Source organism: Sceloporus undulatus, chromosome 2, assembly GCF_019175285.1.
Source record: "Sceloporus undulatus isolate JIND9_A2432 ecotype Alabama chromosome 2, SceUnd_v1.1, whole genome shotgun sequence".
In the NCBI taxonomy this organism is placed as follows: domain Eukaryota; kingdom Metazoa; phylum Chordata; class Lepidosauria; order Squamata; family Phrynosomatidae; genus Sceloporus; species Sceloporus undulatus.
In genome coordinates, this window is record NC_056523.1 from 104,194,853 (window position 1) to 104,210,140 (window position 15,288).

The window sequence follows — 15,288 nt, forward strand, 5'->3', positions numbered from 1 at the left end:
TTTTCCAATGAATTCTCCCTTTACATGCAGTTGTCTTAATTTGCCTATTTGTGCACCAACTGTATGCACATGTTTTCTTTTACCATGTTCAGGAACCTTAGGCAAATTAGTTTGAAATTATGCACATGCTTCCTGCACACTACTATGCCTTACTGAAGTATTCACACACAAAGATACACCCCTTTGACTTTTCCACATTTTGTGGAACAGCCTGCAGTTCAAATTGATTTAACTGGCATTTGTATTACTTGGTGTGTGACAGATCTCATCATTGTGAAGGTGAAAAATAATGTTATTGGACAAAAACTACAGGATCCACACATGCAAAGTTGATAGAAATTTAACAAAGAAGATTTGTAGTTGTAATTGCTGCCAAAGAGATGTCTAGGAAGTATTAATTTGGGGAAAGGGGTGTATGTGTGATGCTTATGCAAACAACAATTCCTGTTCGTTTTGTTTGCTTAACTTTTGTGCCACAAAAATAACTTTTACACTTTCACAGTGTTGAGTATCTTGTGTACATCAAGTGGTAATAGACATTAATCCAAATTCCAGGTTGGCAGACAACAAAATGTCAAAAAGTTGGGGGGGGGGCAGTGCGTGACACTGTACTGTATTTGTAATGAGAATTGTGGCTCTGGGGACACACTTGTTACCATGTCTAGCCACTGGCTTTGAGATTATGAGATTTATTACTCCTCCAGAGTAACTTTCCCTAATTCTGTAATGTTCCAGGGTACTGTCTAAAAAAAATAGGATAATGGTAACATTTCTAAACATTGCTGGGTCTGGCTAATGACTGTATGGGAGACTATCTGGGAACCCTTATGTAATACTGCAGTCAGTTCTGTGATTGGATAAAAGATGGGAGATAAATAAAAGCAATTATAATAACATGGGATTATAATAACGTGGAAGATATTTATATTCAAACATATCTTTGTTCATCAGGCCTAAGATTGTCAAGTTTCTCTGTGCTTCTTTGTGTCTTCTAGCCTTGGGAGCAGTTTTCACATAACCTGTTGTGATAAGAAACTGCTTCTCTGGTGAAATCCCTTGCTGCTCCTGGAATGTATGCATCAAGAGGCCAGACTGGCAGTTCCCTACATCAGTTCCCTTTCTCCAGCCAATTTGTGTCCCAGCCACATTGCCTAGTAAAACAGGTCTGATTGTATATGTGATGGCTGGGTCTCCAGCCATCTGGGAACTTCTCCTGAACACAAAGGGTTAATCTGGGAGGAGGTGCATGCTAATGAGAGATGACATCACATGCTAATGAGCTGTGACATCATAGCTGATGTAAGGTCTAACTGACCAATCAGAGAGTAGGACCGCGAGATTCAAGAACTTTCTATGGGGAATCTTTAAAAGGACTTGTGGAGCCATGCGGTCTTTTGTCTCTCCCTTGATCCTCTCCTGAGGGGGATGCCAGATGCTGTCTCCTTGAGTCTGGGAGACACAGACTCAGGGGAATGCAGGTCGAGAGGCCAGGGGGCCCTCCCTGCATCCAGGAACTCAAAAGGACTACAAATCCCATCTTCTGTGAGTAGTTAGGAATGTGTTAGCTAGTGCGTTTAGGCCGTTTGTTATTTTCAACAATGGCTTGTCTGGAAGGAATTCTGTAACTATGTTCTTTGACCTGCAAGGCAAAGAGGCTTTGCAAGAGTGTTATAAATCCTTTCTATCCTATTCTATCCTTTTTTTTTTAAAATAAACTTCTTTCTTTTAAAAGCATCTGCTATCTCTGTACTCCTATACACGTGCCTGATTCGGTCACTGATTGCTGTGGATTAGTTTGTGGTTTGTTTTCAAACTGGCTTGAAGCAACCACATGCCAGTTCTCAGGGCTGAGGAACATTCAAGCTAGAGTCATAAAATCCTGGAAATTTATCCTCAGTCAACACATGAAGGTAGCATGTAACCGGCTCTATTCCCTTGCCATCATCTTAATTTACAGCAGATCTTAGGTGTAAGATTTAAGCAATCAGTCGCACTATGATCCCATTGCATGATTTGTCTCACTGCTGGAGACTGCTGTTTGCTCTGCTCCTGGAAGTTCTTTGTGTACATACTTAAGATGCTGTACTGGTGAGTGTCCTAAAATGAGGTATAAAACCTCAAAATTGTTTTTCTTTCAGATTAGTGAAAGGCAAAATAAACCTTGTGTTCTAATTATGATTCATTAGGAATAGGTCAGCCTGGTAATTCATATACTCTCTCTACCATTAAGAATGCATATCAGCTAATGAATTTCTGTTGAAAGGCAGTGAGCTTAATGATTGTACATAAAATTCTCTTTGCAATTTAAACTCTTTTGATATCAACATGTTCTCATGTTTTATATGGGAGCTGTGTGTTCATAGACATCAAACAAGACTTCCAACACATCTTTATTTTTCCCTTTTATCCTGAACAGTTGTCCAACATAACTTTCATTTTTAAATAAGTAGAGTTGGCATATTCCCTCATAGTATTAAGTGCTCAGAACTACAAGTGTCAGTCGGGATAGGATGAATGAATATCTGTACTCTTGAGAACCTATATTCTCAAACCAAAATGTTCATGTGGGGAAAGTGAAGTGCATCTGGGATGGCAGAGGGTGAAGCAGGAGGTGGCATCCTTAGTCAACTGCCTCATCCCTTGTGTGAAACAAATAGCTCTTGGCAAAAGACTATTAGGCCACATTTTGTGGGATAGATAGTTTGTGGGAGTGACTCCTCTACTTTCCTGCTCCTGATCAAGTTGTACATGATTTAGAAAAAGGAGAAATTAAATTCAAGGAGACCTGATGCTTAATTCTGATGGTGTATCTTGAAGTATGGTTTTAATAAGAAGACTGGGATGGCTTTACCTGTTACCTTCTAAAACCAAGCCTTGAATTATATCATAATTCATAGAGGCTTTTATGTGCTAGCAGACATGTATGTGATGTTGGAGAATTAGCTCAAAGACTGATGCTAGCTTGGGGTAGTAAGAAGGCATAGTAGGTTTGGATAGAGCACTAAGTTCTAAACATCTGCAGAAACCTCATGAACTGGTATGTCTAACTGCCATTGGGCAAAGCATACTGATTTCAAAGAGGGTTTTCCTCCTAATAAGCTGATTGAAAGATGTGCCTTTTATTTTGTGAGGGCTGTAGCAGGGGATGAAATGGTTAAATCAACCCCCGTTCCTTGCTTGCTGTTATCCTGATCATTATTAGTTCCCCTCCTCTCCTCTGCAGCTTCAATGTTCGTTTTTTTAAAAAGTACACAATAAATACCAAAAACAAGCATAGTCACTTTAAAAAAATCATCAGTCTTTTAAAATGAATTTAATGTAAATTGGATACATTTAGTGCCACATCTAGTTTGGTCCTCAGACTGGAGAAGCAACTTGGGTTACATAAGGACAGTACAGTACAATGAAGAGTTGAGAGAGATGTGGATATTCCTTAAGATTTTCTGATTGAGGCTTAGTATGGCTAATATGTCTTCATTCAAAGGTAGCTGTTACATGAGTAAATGTCTGCCCCTTTTAATTTGCTTACTTGCAAATGATCTTGGAGCTTCCATATTGAAATATTAAAAAATTCTCTTTGAAACTTGAAATATATGAGACCAACCCTCCCCATAACCCATTCACAGCTTCTTTTGTGTTGACATCTTCATGCTGTTTGTACCATGTTGCTTTCTTTGCTCTCTGCCTATGTTGCCTGGATGCAGTGGGGCTCACAGTTTGACCTGAGCTGATTCCACCTTTCCAGTTAGAATAAAGGTAGAAAACATTACGGAGTTATATAATAGGTGCTGAGCAAAGCAGTATAGATGTTTGGCACTGAGCCCAGTCTGCTTAAGCTGCTGGATGCACTTGGGAATGTCTGACCTAGCACTTTTGAAAGGCTAGTTTTTAATTAGAGTGGCTATTGGGCTTACTTCCCAATTCTCGAATCACTTGAACCAATGTACAGGATTCTCAGCCTTGGATTCTTGATCAAGTGTCAACTTCAGAGTAAAATCCAGAGGTACTAAGCTGCATTCTTGTTTGGATTTCTGTAGGACATTACAGGATTAAACACACCTTTCTTGAATAAGCTAGAATTAGGAGAGAATTGGCTTGCCAAGCTTCCCGTGCTGGAGTTAGTGTTTTTCCCCCCTTGGGATGAACAAGATTAGGGTGGGAGCGGGATTGATGTTTCCAGGCAAGATTAAAAAAAATTCCCACAAATGTGCACCTGGCTTCATATTTGTAGCCACATCAGAGAGCAGAGGCTGGCCTTGAAAGTAAAGGGGGTTGGGAAATCCTGCCTGTAATAAAAAATGTTGGCCTGATAACAAAACTGATAAAATGGAGCCAACAACTTAGGGATAAATCCACCAGGGTTCCAGGTGTCTTGTATTCTGAAATGGAGATTTTCTATTTTACTCTTGCACTTTCTCTGCTGTGTGTTGTGCTGGCATCCTGCTGCTGGGCTGACATCCAAGAATTGGCTGCCTTTTTTGTGATTGTGTTCCAAGTCTGCCTGGGTGTCAGGTATAAAGATCAACTCTCAGACTGGGGCTTGTGGAGATTGGCTCACGGGCTGACTTAGTATATTTTTCTTGCACTGCCACAGTCAAACTCAAAAGGGCTGTTCCTTCCACAGAGCTTATCTCCACGGAGCCGTCACTCCTAAAATAATACCTACAAGCACAGGGCCAAATACTTTGTTTTCTTGGAGCAACTATCTGATTAATCAACTGCTAGATATAAGATTGCCTTTGATGGTCTAGAAAACTGCTTGGTGTATAAAAATCAAACAGAGGCCTCTTAAACAGCACCACTTGTGCAAAACGTGCTTATATTGAACCCAATATAAACTTGCCGAGGAATGGTGTCTCCATACCATTTAACAATTTCATAAGAATTGTGTTCGAACCTTGACCTGGTTGAGTGGAAAAATAAAATAAAAGAAGAAGGTGGATAAGTTAATAATAGTGTAAGTTTAGATCTAGGTTGGAAATTGTGTGTTCTCTTTGCTGGTGAATCTCCTAGAATTCCTTGCATTAGCTTTGCTGGCTAGGACTGGTAGATGAAAACTGAATGGCGGGCTTTTTATTTTCCCTTACAAAATCCTCAAACATTCAGATAGATAAGCATACTAAATAGCTCCTTCCTTCTGTTCTCCCTCCCTCCCTTTAAACCCCTTTGGAAAGTGATTCTGATGGAAATCCAGTCAGTATATTGTCGTCATCTTAAAAGAAAGAGAATATACTCAATAATTCATGGCAGAATGCTACACTCTTAAAATCCTTTTTTTGTGTTCCAGGTGTTTCTAGACATAGTTGAAAATGTGATTCTTACTCCTCTTGCTGTGCTCTTTAGAGGGCCATCCACTAGAGAACACAGGGTTATATTCACCTGAGGGGATAAGGAATGAGAAACCAATTCTTGTAAAATGTCACCTGAAAAATTTGCGGTTCTTATCAGCCAAGGCAGGTGGAGAACGTTCCAGCATTGTTACCCTGCCCCACCTTGCCCCATTTACTCACCAGAAAAGCTGTCAGGAGTAGAATGAAAGCTTTTCAGGAAAGATCTCAGCAGTGCCTCTTTATATCCACAGGGAAATTATTGGTTCACATTTCAACATGTTGGCTGGTTCATTTGATTGAAGAGCAGTGTGAATAGTAACTTTGTTTTAACCAAGTAAAACTGATGTGGCAGCAAGATGGGGAGGGGGGAAGCAGACAAGAAAGAATTGTGGATTCCTATAGAGCTAGCCCAGTTTGACACTAGCTGTGGGCCTTTTTGCCATGCATGCCATTTGCTGATCATGAGCACAGATTCCCTTCCCCCCTGTATGAAATAGGGATTGTGGTTGATTCCCATGTTTTTGCATAATTTGATACAGCTGCCTGTCACAGTTAATGAATTGTTGTTGGTGTTAGCTGCCCTTGAGTCGGTTCCGACTCATGGCGATCCTGCGGATGAGACATCTCCAAGAATCCCTATCCTGCAGACCCTTGCCCATAACCCCCCAGATTGAGTCTATCCATCTGGTTTGTGGTCTTCCCCTCTTTCTTCTACCCTCTACCTTTCCTAGCATGATTGTTTTTTCTGGTGATCTGTGCCTTCTCATTATGCGGCCAAAGTACGATAGTCTCAACTTGACCATCTTAGCTTCCAAGGAGAGCCGTGGTCTGATCTGCTTAAGAACCCATTTGTTTGTCTTCTTGGCTATCCTTGTTATTCTGAATACTCTTCTCCAGTACCATGTTTCAGATGAGTTGATTTTCTTCCTGTCTGCTTCCTTCACTGTCCAGCTCTCATATCCGTACATGGTAATTGGGAACACAATGACCTGGATGATTCTGACTTTAGTGGTCAGTTTTTGCTTGTCAATATCTTTTCCAGTTCTTTCATAGCTGCCCTTCCCATTCTTAGTCTTCTTATTTCTTGACTGCTGTGTCCATTCTGGTCAATGTTTGAGCCTAGATATGAGAATTCTTTAACTATTTCAATTTCCTCATTGTCTAGATTGAATTTGTGTATTTCTTCTGTGGTCATTATTTTTGTTTTCTTTATGTTCAGCATCAGAACTGGCTTTGCACTTTCATCTTTGACCTTCCTTATTAACTGTTCCAATTCCTGAATGTCTTCTGCTAATAATATGGTGTCATCTGCATACCATAGGTTGTTAACGTTGCTTCCTCCTATCTTAACTCCTCCTTTTTCTGATTCTAATTCTTTTTTTCTTATGATGTTTTCAGCATATAAACTAAACAAAAAAGGTGATAGGATGCAGCCCTGCTTGACCCCTTTGCCTATTGGGAACCACTCTGCTTCCTCGAATTCTGTTATGACAGTGGCTTCTTGTCCTTGCTACAGATTCCTCATTAGGGCTATTAGATGTAGTATCACTCCCATATCTTTGAGTGAATTCCATAGCTTTTTGTGATATATACAATCAAATGCTTTGCTGTAGTCTATGAAATACATGGTGATTCTATTTTGGAATTCTTTGGTGCACTCCATTAGCCATCCTATGTTTGCAATGTGGTCCCTGGTCCTCCTTCCTTTTCTGAATCCTGCTTGCAGCTCTGGAATTTCTCTTTCCATGTACGGTTGAAGTCTGTGCTGCAGAATTTTTTGCGTTATTTTGCTTGAATGTGAGATTAGTGCTATAGATTTTCATGCAAACAAAAATTGTGTTATTTGGACAGAAATAATATCCTATAAGCCCTGTACTTTCCTTTGAGGAAAATACTGGCACTTTGGATTTGATTTATAAAGTGGAGCTTTGCCACTTCCGGGACCTCCCCCCCACCCCATGTAAGGCAAATCCCGTGTAAGCTCGAGCCCCTTTCAATATAATGGGGCTTGTGCTTGTGGCGATGTGGCTTCCATGGAAATAGGAAGCCGCATATGGTGTGCCCGTGTATGGAGTGGGCACACTGTATATGCCTACACTCTACATAAGAATTACTGTTCTCTAAACTCAGTAGGTTTTCTTACATACAGTGGTTCCTCGGTATCCTCTGAGGTTTGGTTCCAGGACCACCACTGCCCAAATGCAAAAATATGTGGATGCTCGTCCAATTATATACAATGGCTTTAGTAAAATGGCATTAAAATCATGTTTTATTTTTTGGGATTTTGTGTGTTTGAATATGGGTTGAAAATGTGGATGCAGAATCCATGGATACAGAGGGCTGATTGTACTAAACATTCTAAGGAGTAAAACTTTTGTCTTAAAAATATTTCACTCACTGATACAGTACTGTGTTCCCCAGAATTCTTTCTTTTTTCCCCTATTGAAAAAACTGGGCAAAAAAGCCCTTGAGGGAAAACATTTTCCCACCCACAAATTTTTCTGATCCCACCCTCCTCCCTCCTCCCACCTTCACATCTTTATGCAAGACCAGCTTCCATTGTTTTCTGCTTGTGTATTTGTAAATAATGTAACTATTGCAAAGACACACCAAGTCTCCTGTGTGCTTTCATCCAAAGCAAATTGAACTCTGTCATGCTATTCTTGGACTTTTCAACAGTTTGGGTTGGTAGGGAGTGCTTAACAATATAAATGTTATGCTTTGGAAGAAAAAGCTTTTGCTGACAGCTGCTTTTTCTGTTTCCTAGTGTGTCATTCCACTAGCATTCCAAAGCTGAGCAAGTCATTTTTTTTCTGCCTTTGAAAAGAATTCTCTAATTTTTGTTTTTGTACCACACTACAGTTAAATATTTTACTTCTAAATATTAAAGCTAAATATTTTATTACTGCTCACTTGGAGAGATTTGGCTTCAAAGGCAGGAACAAGATTTCCCCCCAGACTTTATTTCTCATTTCAGAAAATCATCAGACAATAGAAATGACCACTTACCTACTTCAGAAAACTAGAAAGTTTTCTTTTTAATAAGTCTATATAAGAGTTAGTGTGGTATAGTGGTTTGAATGCTGGACTATGAGTGTGACTTAACAATATGAAAAACAGGGTTGGAACCCTGCTTGACCGTGGAATCTCACTGTATGACCGTGGGCATGTCATATTCTCTCAACCTCAGGAAGGCAAAGCCCCGCTAAACAGATCTTGCCAAGAAAACCCTGTGATAGAGTTGCTTTAGGTCAGTGATACCCAAATGCTGGCCTTTCAGGTGTTTTGGATTGTAATTCCCAGAATCCCAGGTCATTGGACAAGATGACTGAAGATTCTGGGTGTTTATGTCCAAAAGACCTGGAGGACCACTGCTTTAGGGTCACCATAAATCAAAAACAACTTGAAGGTGACAGCAACAACAATATAATTTCAAAGTTCTTTGTAATCTCTGAGTGTGTTATTTTATAAACAGTTCAATGAGAGGGCAAATTCTGGGAATGCAAAGGTCTTCTTTAAAAACCTTTACTGTATTTAAATATTTTCTCACTTTCACATAAAACTGAAAGCCATGGCATGAACTTTGCTGCTCCCCAAAAAGTGTAATAAATAAATAACTAGCATTTTTGCAAGATCTTGTACTGAGATTTGATGTTGTTGTGCAGTAGTGGTCAGCATGCAGTGTGAGAGTCATAGGCAGCCCTCAACTTATTTTTCCTGATTTGCCTCCTCTCTGCCTGAGTGCCCTGATTCCTCCCAGAACTGTGAATCTACTTGTAAACAAAACACATGCCTTACTTAAAAGACAAAAGCCACATTGAAAGCAAAAGCACCACTTTCTTGCTGCTAATGGCAGTGTGGTTGCACAATTCCAGGGAGAAGAAATGGTTCATGCACCTATCAGCATGTGGTTCTTCCATAGCCTGCAGTATTTGTGCTAAATGAGACTGTTGTTCCATCTAGCCTAGTACTGTTAATAATAATTATAATAATTTGTTTTATTTCTATACCGCTATTCCAAAGATCATAGCAGTGAAGAGCAAGTAAGCTAATTAGCAAGTAAGCTAATTTGCCCCCAACAGTCTGGGTACTCATTTTAGCGACCTCGGAAGGATGCAAGCCTGAGTCGAGCTTGGGCCCTTTTGCTGGTCTTGAACTCGCAACCTTGTGGTTTTGAGTGAATGGCTGCAGTACAGGCATTTAACCACTGTGCCACCAGGGCTCCTGACTTTGGTTGGCAGTTGCTGTCCAGGCTTTCAGACAGGATTCTTTACTAGCCCTGTCTGAAGATGCCAGGGACAGAGTACTGTTCCTTCTGCATGCAGGTGAGGTGCTACCATTGAGCTGTTGCTCCGGTTGCTCTTGGCATGGTTTTTGAGATGATTTCCAGGTGGTGTTGTGCTTGACTATCCCAGCAAGTTTATTTATCTTCACTTTATAAACAAAAGCGTTAGTGATTTTTAGGGATTAATGAGTTTAGACTGCAGTTCTAGGTAGTAGAACAATTAAAAAACAACACATCTTGTATTTTGAACACATTGTTGACTATAGCTATACTGCTGAAGGCAATTTGAATAAAATATTTCATGTTACATCCTTCTTTGAAAACCACAATCTAGAAAGGCAGTTTTAAAAACAACAATAAATAAAGTAAAGAGTAAATATGACTTGCCCCTTGAGTCAGCTGGGAGGCTAGTACATGCATGTCTATGGTGTGGTTTTCTTTGGAGGGGGTGAGTGGGAATGGAAAACAATGAAGGAAGAGGAGAAATATAATTTCTAAACAGTGCTCTGAGAGAAATTGGATGCAGAATTTTATCCATATGGTTTTACTTGGGAGCAGATGAAAATGTGTGAAGAAGGCAGACATTAGGTTACTGCGAGTCATATAAAGCTAGGGGTAGCTGTATTGGCCTAAGAATTCATGCTTGTGTGCATATGAACACCTGTGAGCATAAATGGCTCTCTAGCTGTGTCTGTCTCTAACCTTTGTAGGCATATATAGGCATACGTCTGCTCAGTTATTAAATTAGCCTTGCAGTTTTCTCTCATTGCTGAGATAAGTTCCTTTTCAAATGAGGCCAGTTAACTAGCAATGATAGTTACGGTAGCTACTAGCAGGCATAAGCATTCTGGTGGTATTCTTGCCTTGCTGAAGTACACATGTGTTGTAACTTGAAAACCACTACTGTTCTCTCTGAATGACTACTGAACTCTTATAATCTGTGTGGTTTCTTTTGTGCTCTGAGCCATAAAATGTGATTGTGGTAGAAGTAGCCACATCAAATGGTTTGGATAGAAAAGACTGCTTTAGGGTGCCGAATGAGGTGTCATTGTGGCATTTGCCACGTGTGCCTTGGTGTAACAAGGAAGATGCCTTTGAAGGTGCTCATTTGCTTTTGACTTGGAGACACCTTATAATTGCAAATTATAATTGTAAATGTAATATCCAAAGGGGAGAAAATATTTTAAACTTTGGTATATGAGACAGTGTTTTAAGCCAATAAAATTCTGACTTAAAATTGTTAACTTATTCTGGGTTATTTTGTTTTTGTTGTTGTTTTTCTCCTGAAAAAAAAGTTTACTGGCACTATAACTTATCTTTATGGGAAAAATGAAGATGTTTGATGGTTTAATAACCAAACAAATCTCAAACATCTTTAGATAAAGATGAGTTCCTATGACTACATCTTGGACTTATTGTTTCAGCCATGGTGAACCTTTTCTGTCTCTCATTAATATTTATTAAGGGCTGTAATACTCATTGAAATGTTTCATTTCATGCCCATGGCCTGTTTTAACCGCGATTGCAGAAGCTTTAATTTTTATATTTCGTTTTGTACATTTGGCAGGATGGCTATTGTGGTGGTGGTGAAATGTCAAAGGGATAATTCTTGTTCAGTCAGAGGCTGGCAGATATTCTCTCCATCTGCATTCCCCTGCTCCTTTTCTTTGTCATCATCCAGTTATTAGTTACCTTACATAATGATGCTTATTGGCCTACACTTCCTTTCCCCATCCATCTGAAAATTTTTAAAAGTTGTTTGAGTCATTCCCACTCTCCAAAATTCATTCTACATGCCCAGTACCAGCACATGACTTTTCACTGCCTTCCCAACAGATCCAGCTTGTTTTAAATAAAACATTGTTATTGCTTGTGTTTATTAATCATTGCCACCACCACTAGTTTTTGTGTTAGTAAAATGGCTTAAAATATTATTTCCTTTGTTTAATTTCTGTACACCAGAGAATGTAAAATCTTAATATTTAAGGTTTTAAATCTTTTCTGGACACTGCATGGTTATAAACATAGTGTTACTAAGATACAAAAGTTTAAATGATTTCCTCTTTTTTCTCATCAGGTTTATAACTCTAACAAAGACAACCAAACGGAAGGCAGTAAGTAGCGTTACTCTTTTTTATTTTATTTTCTCAAATAAGAGTTAACTAGGAAATGGTTTGGACTTCATGATTCTCAGAAGCCTGTAGGTGGTGCTCCAAGTAATTCACTTTACTTTAGTCATCCAACTACATAGTTTTAGTGATCTAAGTTGATTTCTGGTCATCACATATATCAGTACTTTAAAGATCCAAGCATGAAACAGTTTTCACAGTGACACCAAAGCAAGCTGTGAAAGGTAACAGTTGTTTTGTTCTTCGTAATGTAATGAGATACTGTACTTAAGTATTAAGCAAAAGAGCATGCTGGTTTAAGATGCTGAAGTTACTTCAAGTGAATGAATATCTTGGATATAACCCAAGACTCTTGCAAATTTTTTGTTTCCTTTGGCAATTTACTTAACGGCCTTTTGCCTTGATTTACACAACCCAGTCACAGAGGTTTACAGAAGGGAAGCAAGAAAGAGAACTAAAGTTTTTCTAAATCTCATTTCCTTGTTTTACCTTCCTTTAAATGATTAATAAGAATACAGAATTCTGTGCTCAAAAAGATTTGTCAAAACCTTGAGCCAACCCCTAAATTTTCATTAAGTCGATGATCAGTTGGGAAGAAAGGCTTTTTGTATGCAAAGCAGCACTTTTAAAATATTTTCCTTCTTCAGCTTCAAGTGTTGGACAAAGTAAAGGGTTTGTGATACTTTCACTGAACACCTGAACATCTTCCCACTGCTTGTTAAATTCCAGTCTCTTCCTAAACAGCTGACCAGCTTGCAAATGCCTATATGCCTCAGCTTTTTCTTCCTTTATGCTACAGCTGTTAATGGATTATGTTGCATGGTGGAGTGGCTTATAAAGTTGTGGTGGGTTTTCTTTATTACATGGATATGGTCAGTTTTAGAATATTGATGAGTGCCTAGAAATATTAATAATGATTGTTACTGGTGGACGAATGTTGTTGCTCCATTACACCCCCACTCCCCACACACCTTTTTAAAGCTAGGCAGCACTCAGTCAAAACCCTCATGAGCTCATCATCTGTTCTCTTGCTAAGGGAACCCAGACGATGGCATATCTTTATAAATAGAATGTTGTCCCTAGTAAATTTGAGAAGCCACATAAACTCTTTCAGCTGTTAAGTCACTCTGGCTGATAGAACACTATACAGTACCTCAGCTTCCTTTCCTATTCAGTGCTGAGAAATGGCACATAATTTTAAACCCACACTTTCCTTCCCGAGATCTCCTCTCTCCTCCTCAGAACAAGATTTACATACCTGTCATCTCTTTAATTGAACCAGTGAGTGATACATGCTGGTGCAATTAGAACAGTGGTTCCCAACCTTCCTAATGCCGTGACCCTTTGATACAGTTCCTCATGTTCTGGTGACCCAAAACCATGAAATTATTTTTGTTGCTACTTCATAACTGTAATTGAATAGGAGTTTTCCAATGGTCTTAGGCGACCCCCATGATGCTGGAGAGCACAAGTAGGATGGGATGGTACTCACATCTTGCTGGTAGACTTCCTGTGGTCAGTAGACTGGTTGTTGTGTGAATAGCAGCTTGGACTTTGGTCTGATCCAGTATGGCTCTTCTTGCATTGTTTTGCCCCATATCACCTACCCATTTTGGCAAGTCACACCAACATATTTTTGTCCATTGTGGGTTTACTTTATTTTGGGGTTTAATTTACTTTATCAACATTTAGCGATGATTAGTTTATTCTGACTGATTTTTGACCTTGTGAAAGTCAAGGGTTGTGTGATATAAATCAATCCACATTGCTATGCTTGGGGGCAGTTTTGCAGGTCTTCAAGGGTGATGAATGTTTATGTATGTATGTATGAATGAAATCTGAAAACCTGAGGGGTCCTGGGTATCTTGGTGACTTCATGCAGCTCATGAGTCATACTTTGCCCACCCTAATGGTAGGGTTGCAATCTTCACCTTGTTGAGGGAGAGGTGAACTATAAGGAGAGTGATTTCCTACTGGCTTCTGTTTGCAATTCTGTTTTTCAGCTTGTCTGAGTTCTACATTCATGGCTTTCAGGAAAAGAACAGCAGCACCAGCCAATTAGCATGGCTTTGGTGCTTTATGTTGCCCAAGTTGTTGGTCAACTTTCAGTTTTTTTAAAATTAGAAATATTTTTGAAAATACATTATTTTTGTTACTTAATGTATCAATTCCTATCATTTAAACTGACAGCAAAGAGTGTGGTTGACAATGTAATGTAATGCAAGTCATATAAGTGTTGATCACAAGTCAAGACATTCTTTGTGACTCCTTACGTGATTTATTAAATACATTACAGTCGGCTCTTCTTATACACAAATTTTATACACGGATTCAAGCATCCACGGTTTGAAAATGTTCCAAAAAAGTATAAATTTCAAATATCAAACCTTGATTTTCCATTTTTAATAAGGGACACTATTTTCCTATGTCATTATATTTAATGGGACTTGAGCATCCACAGATTTTGTTATCTACAGGGGATCTTGGAACCAACCCCCAGCGTATAACAAGGGTCCACTGTATCACATTTCTGTGCACTCACTTTAGATGTTGAATCTTTAGCCTGCATCCCCCAACTTTCTGATTCACTGCACTGATTTTATATGCCTAGAATGACCCAAAACTAGCTGTGAGTGGCCTAAGTGATAGTGCTAGTTGTCTAGTGGAGGTATATCTGAGCCCTCTAAAATATTGCAGCAGAAAGCCTTGTTTTTAGCTTTCAACTTGGTGCATGTCTGAATTACAGCAAAGTTGCACACACAGAAACAGAAGATATATATTCTTATCATTATAAGAGAATAAGAATTGGACACTTTTACTCTTGACTGAAACTGTTTTCTACACAAGCCTCATTCAGGGACTTATAAATGGTTTCAGTGAGAGAAAGATATTGTTGGGCAACTGTTCCTAGTTTTGAGCCTTCTGACCATTAATACCCATATCACTTTTTCTTTAATATCTCTCTTTCTCAAAGCCTCCAGAGATTCATAAGATATAGTTTCCAAAGCCACGGTGGGCAAAGTATGTCCATTTTGTTGGGCTACAGCTCCCAGAATTCCTCGCCATTGGTTCTGCTGCCTAGGGCTGCTTAGAATCGCAGTGGAACAACATTTGGAGGGCTGTACTATGCCCACTCATCTTTTAAAGGGACACTACCACCTGTTCCTGAATACACAGTTGTACAGAGGAACCATTTTAGATCTTAGTGTATATAAATTAGCAGCATCATTGAAAACGGCCCACAATTTAGTTGCAAGATCATAATACAATGACCAATTAATAACCTTTGTTATACAAAAATACATGGGGGGAAATGCAGTATGAAAAATGGCTGTTTCAGGTCGAGGTCTGAGCACAGGGAAGTTACAAGACTGAGTGCATGGCATCATAAGCCATTAAAAACGAGAGATGTGTGCTAAATGTTGTTTAATCTAGCTTGATGTAAAATATATCAGCTAATCAATCTTGCCATTATTAATTTGTAGACCATGGGTCGGCAACCTGCGGCCCGCGGGCCGCATCCGGCCCGCGGAGGCTTTTCGGC

The 15,288-nt window shown here is 39.3% G+C and overlaps 1 protein-coding gene across 8 annotated transcripts in view; it reads left to right on the forward strand.

Annotated features, from left to right (window-relative positions):
* The window catches only part of ARHGAP26 (Rho GTPase activating protein 26), a 402,649-nt gene that overhangs the window by 206,583 nt on the left and 180,778 nt on the right, over window positions 1-15,288 (forward strand). For all 8 annotated transcript variants that reach the window (XM_042450195.1, XM_042450199.1, XM_042450198.1 and 5 more), the window contains one exon: window positions 11,693-11,729. In XM_042450195.1, the coding sequence (XP_042306129.1) occupies window positions 11,693-11,729 (37 nt within the window). The remainder of the gene's footprint in view (window positions 1-11,692; window positions 11,730-15,288) is intronic.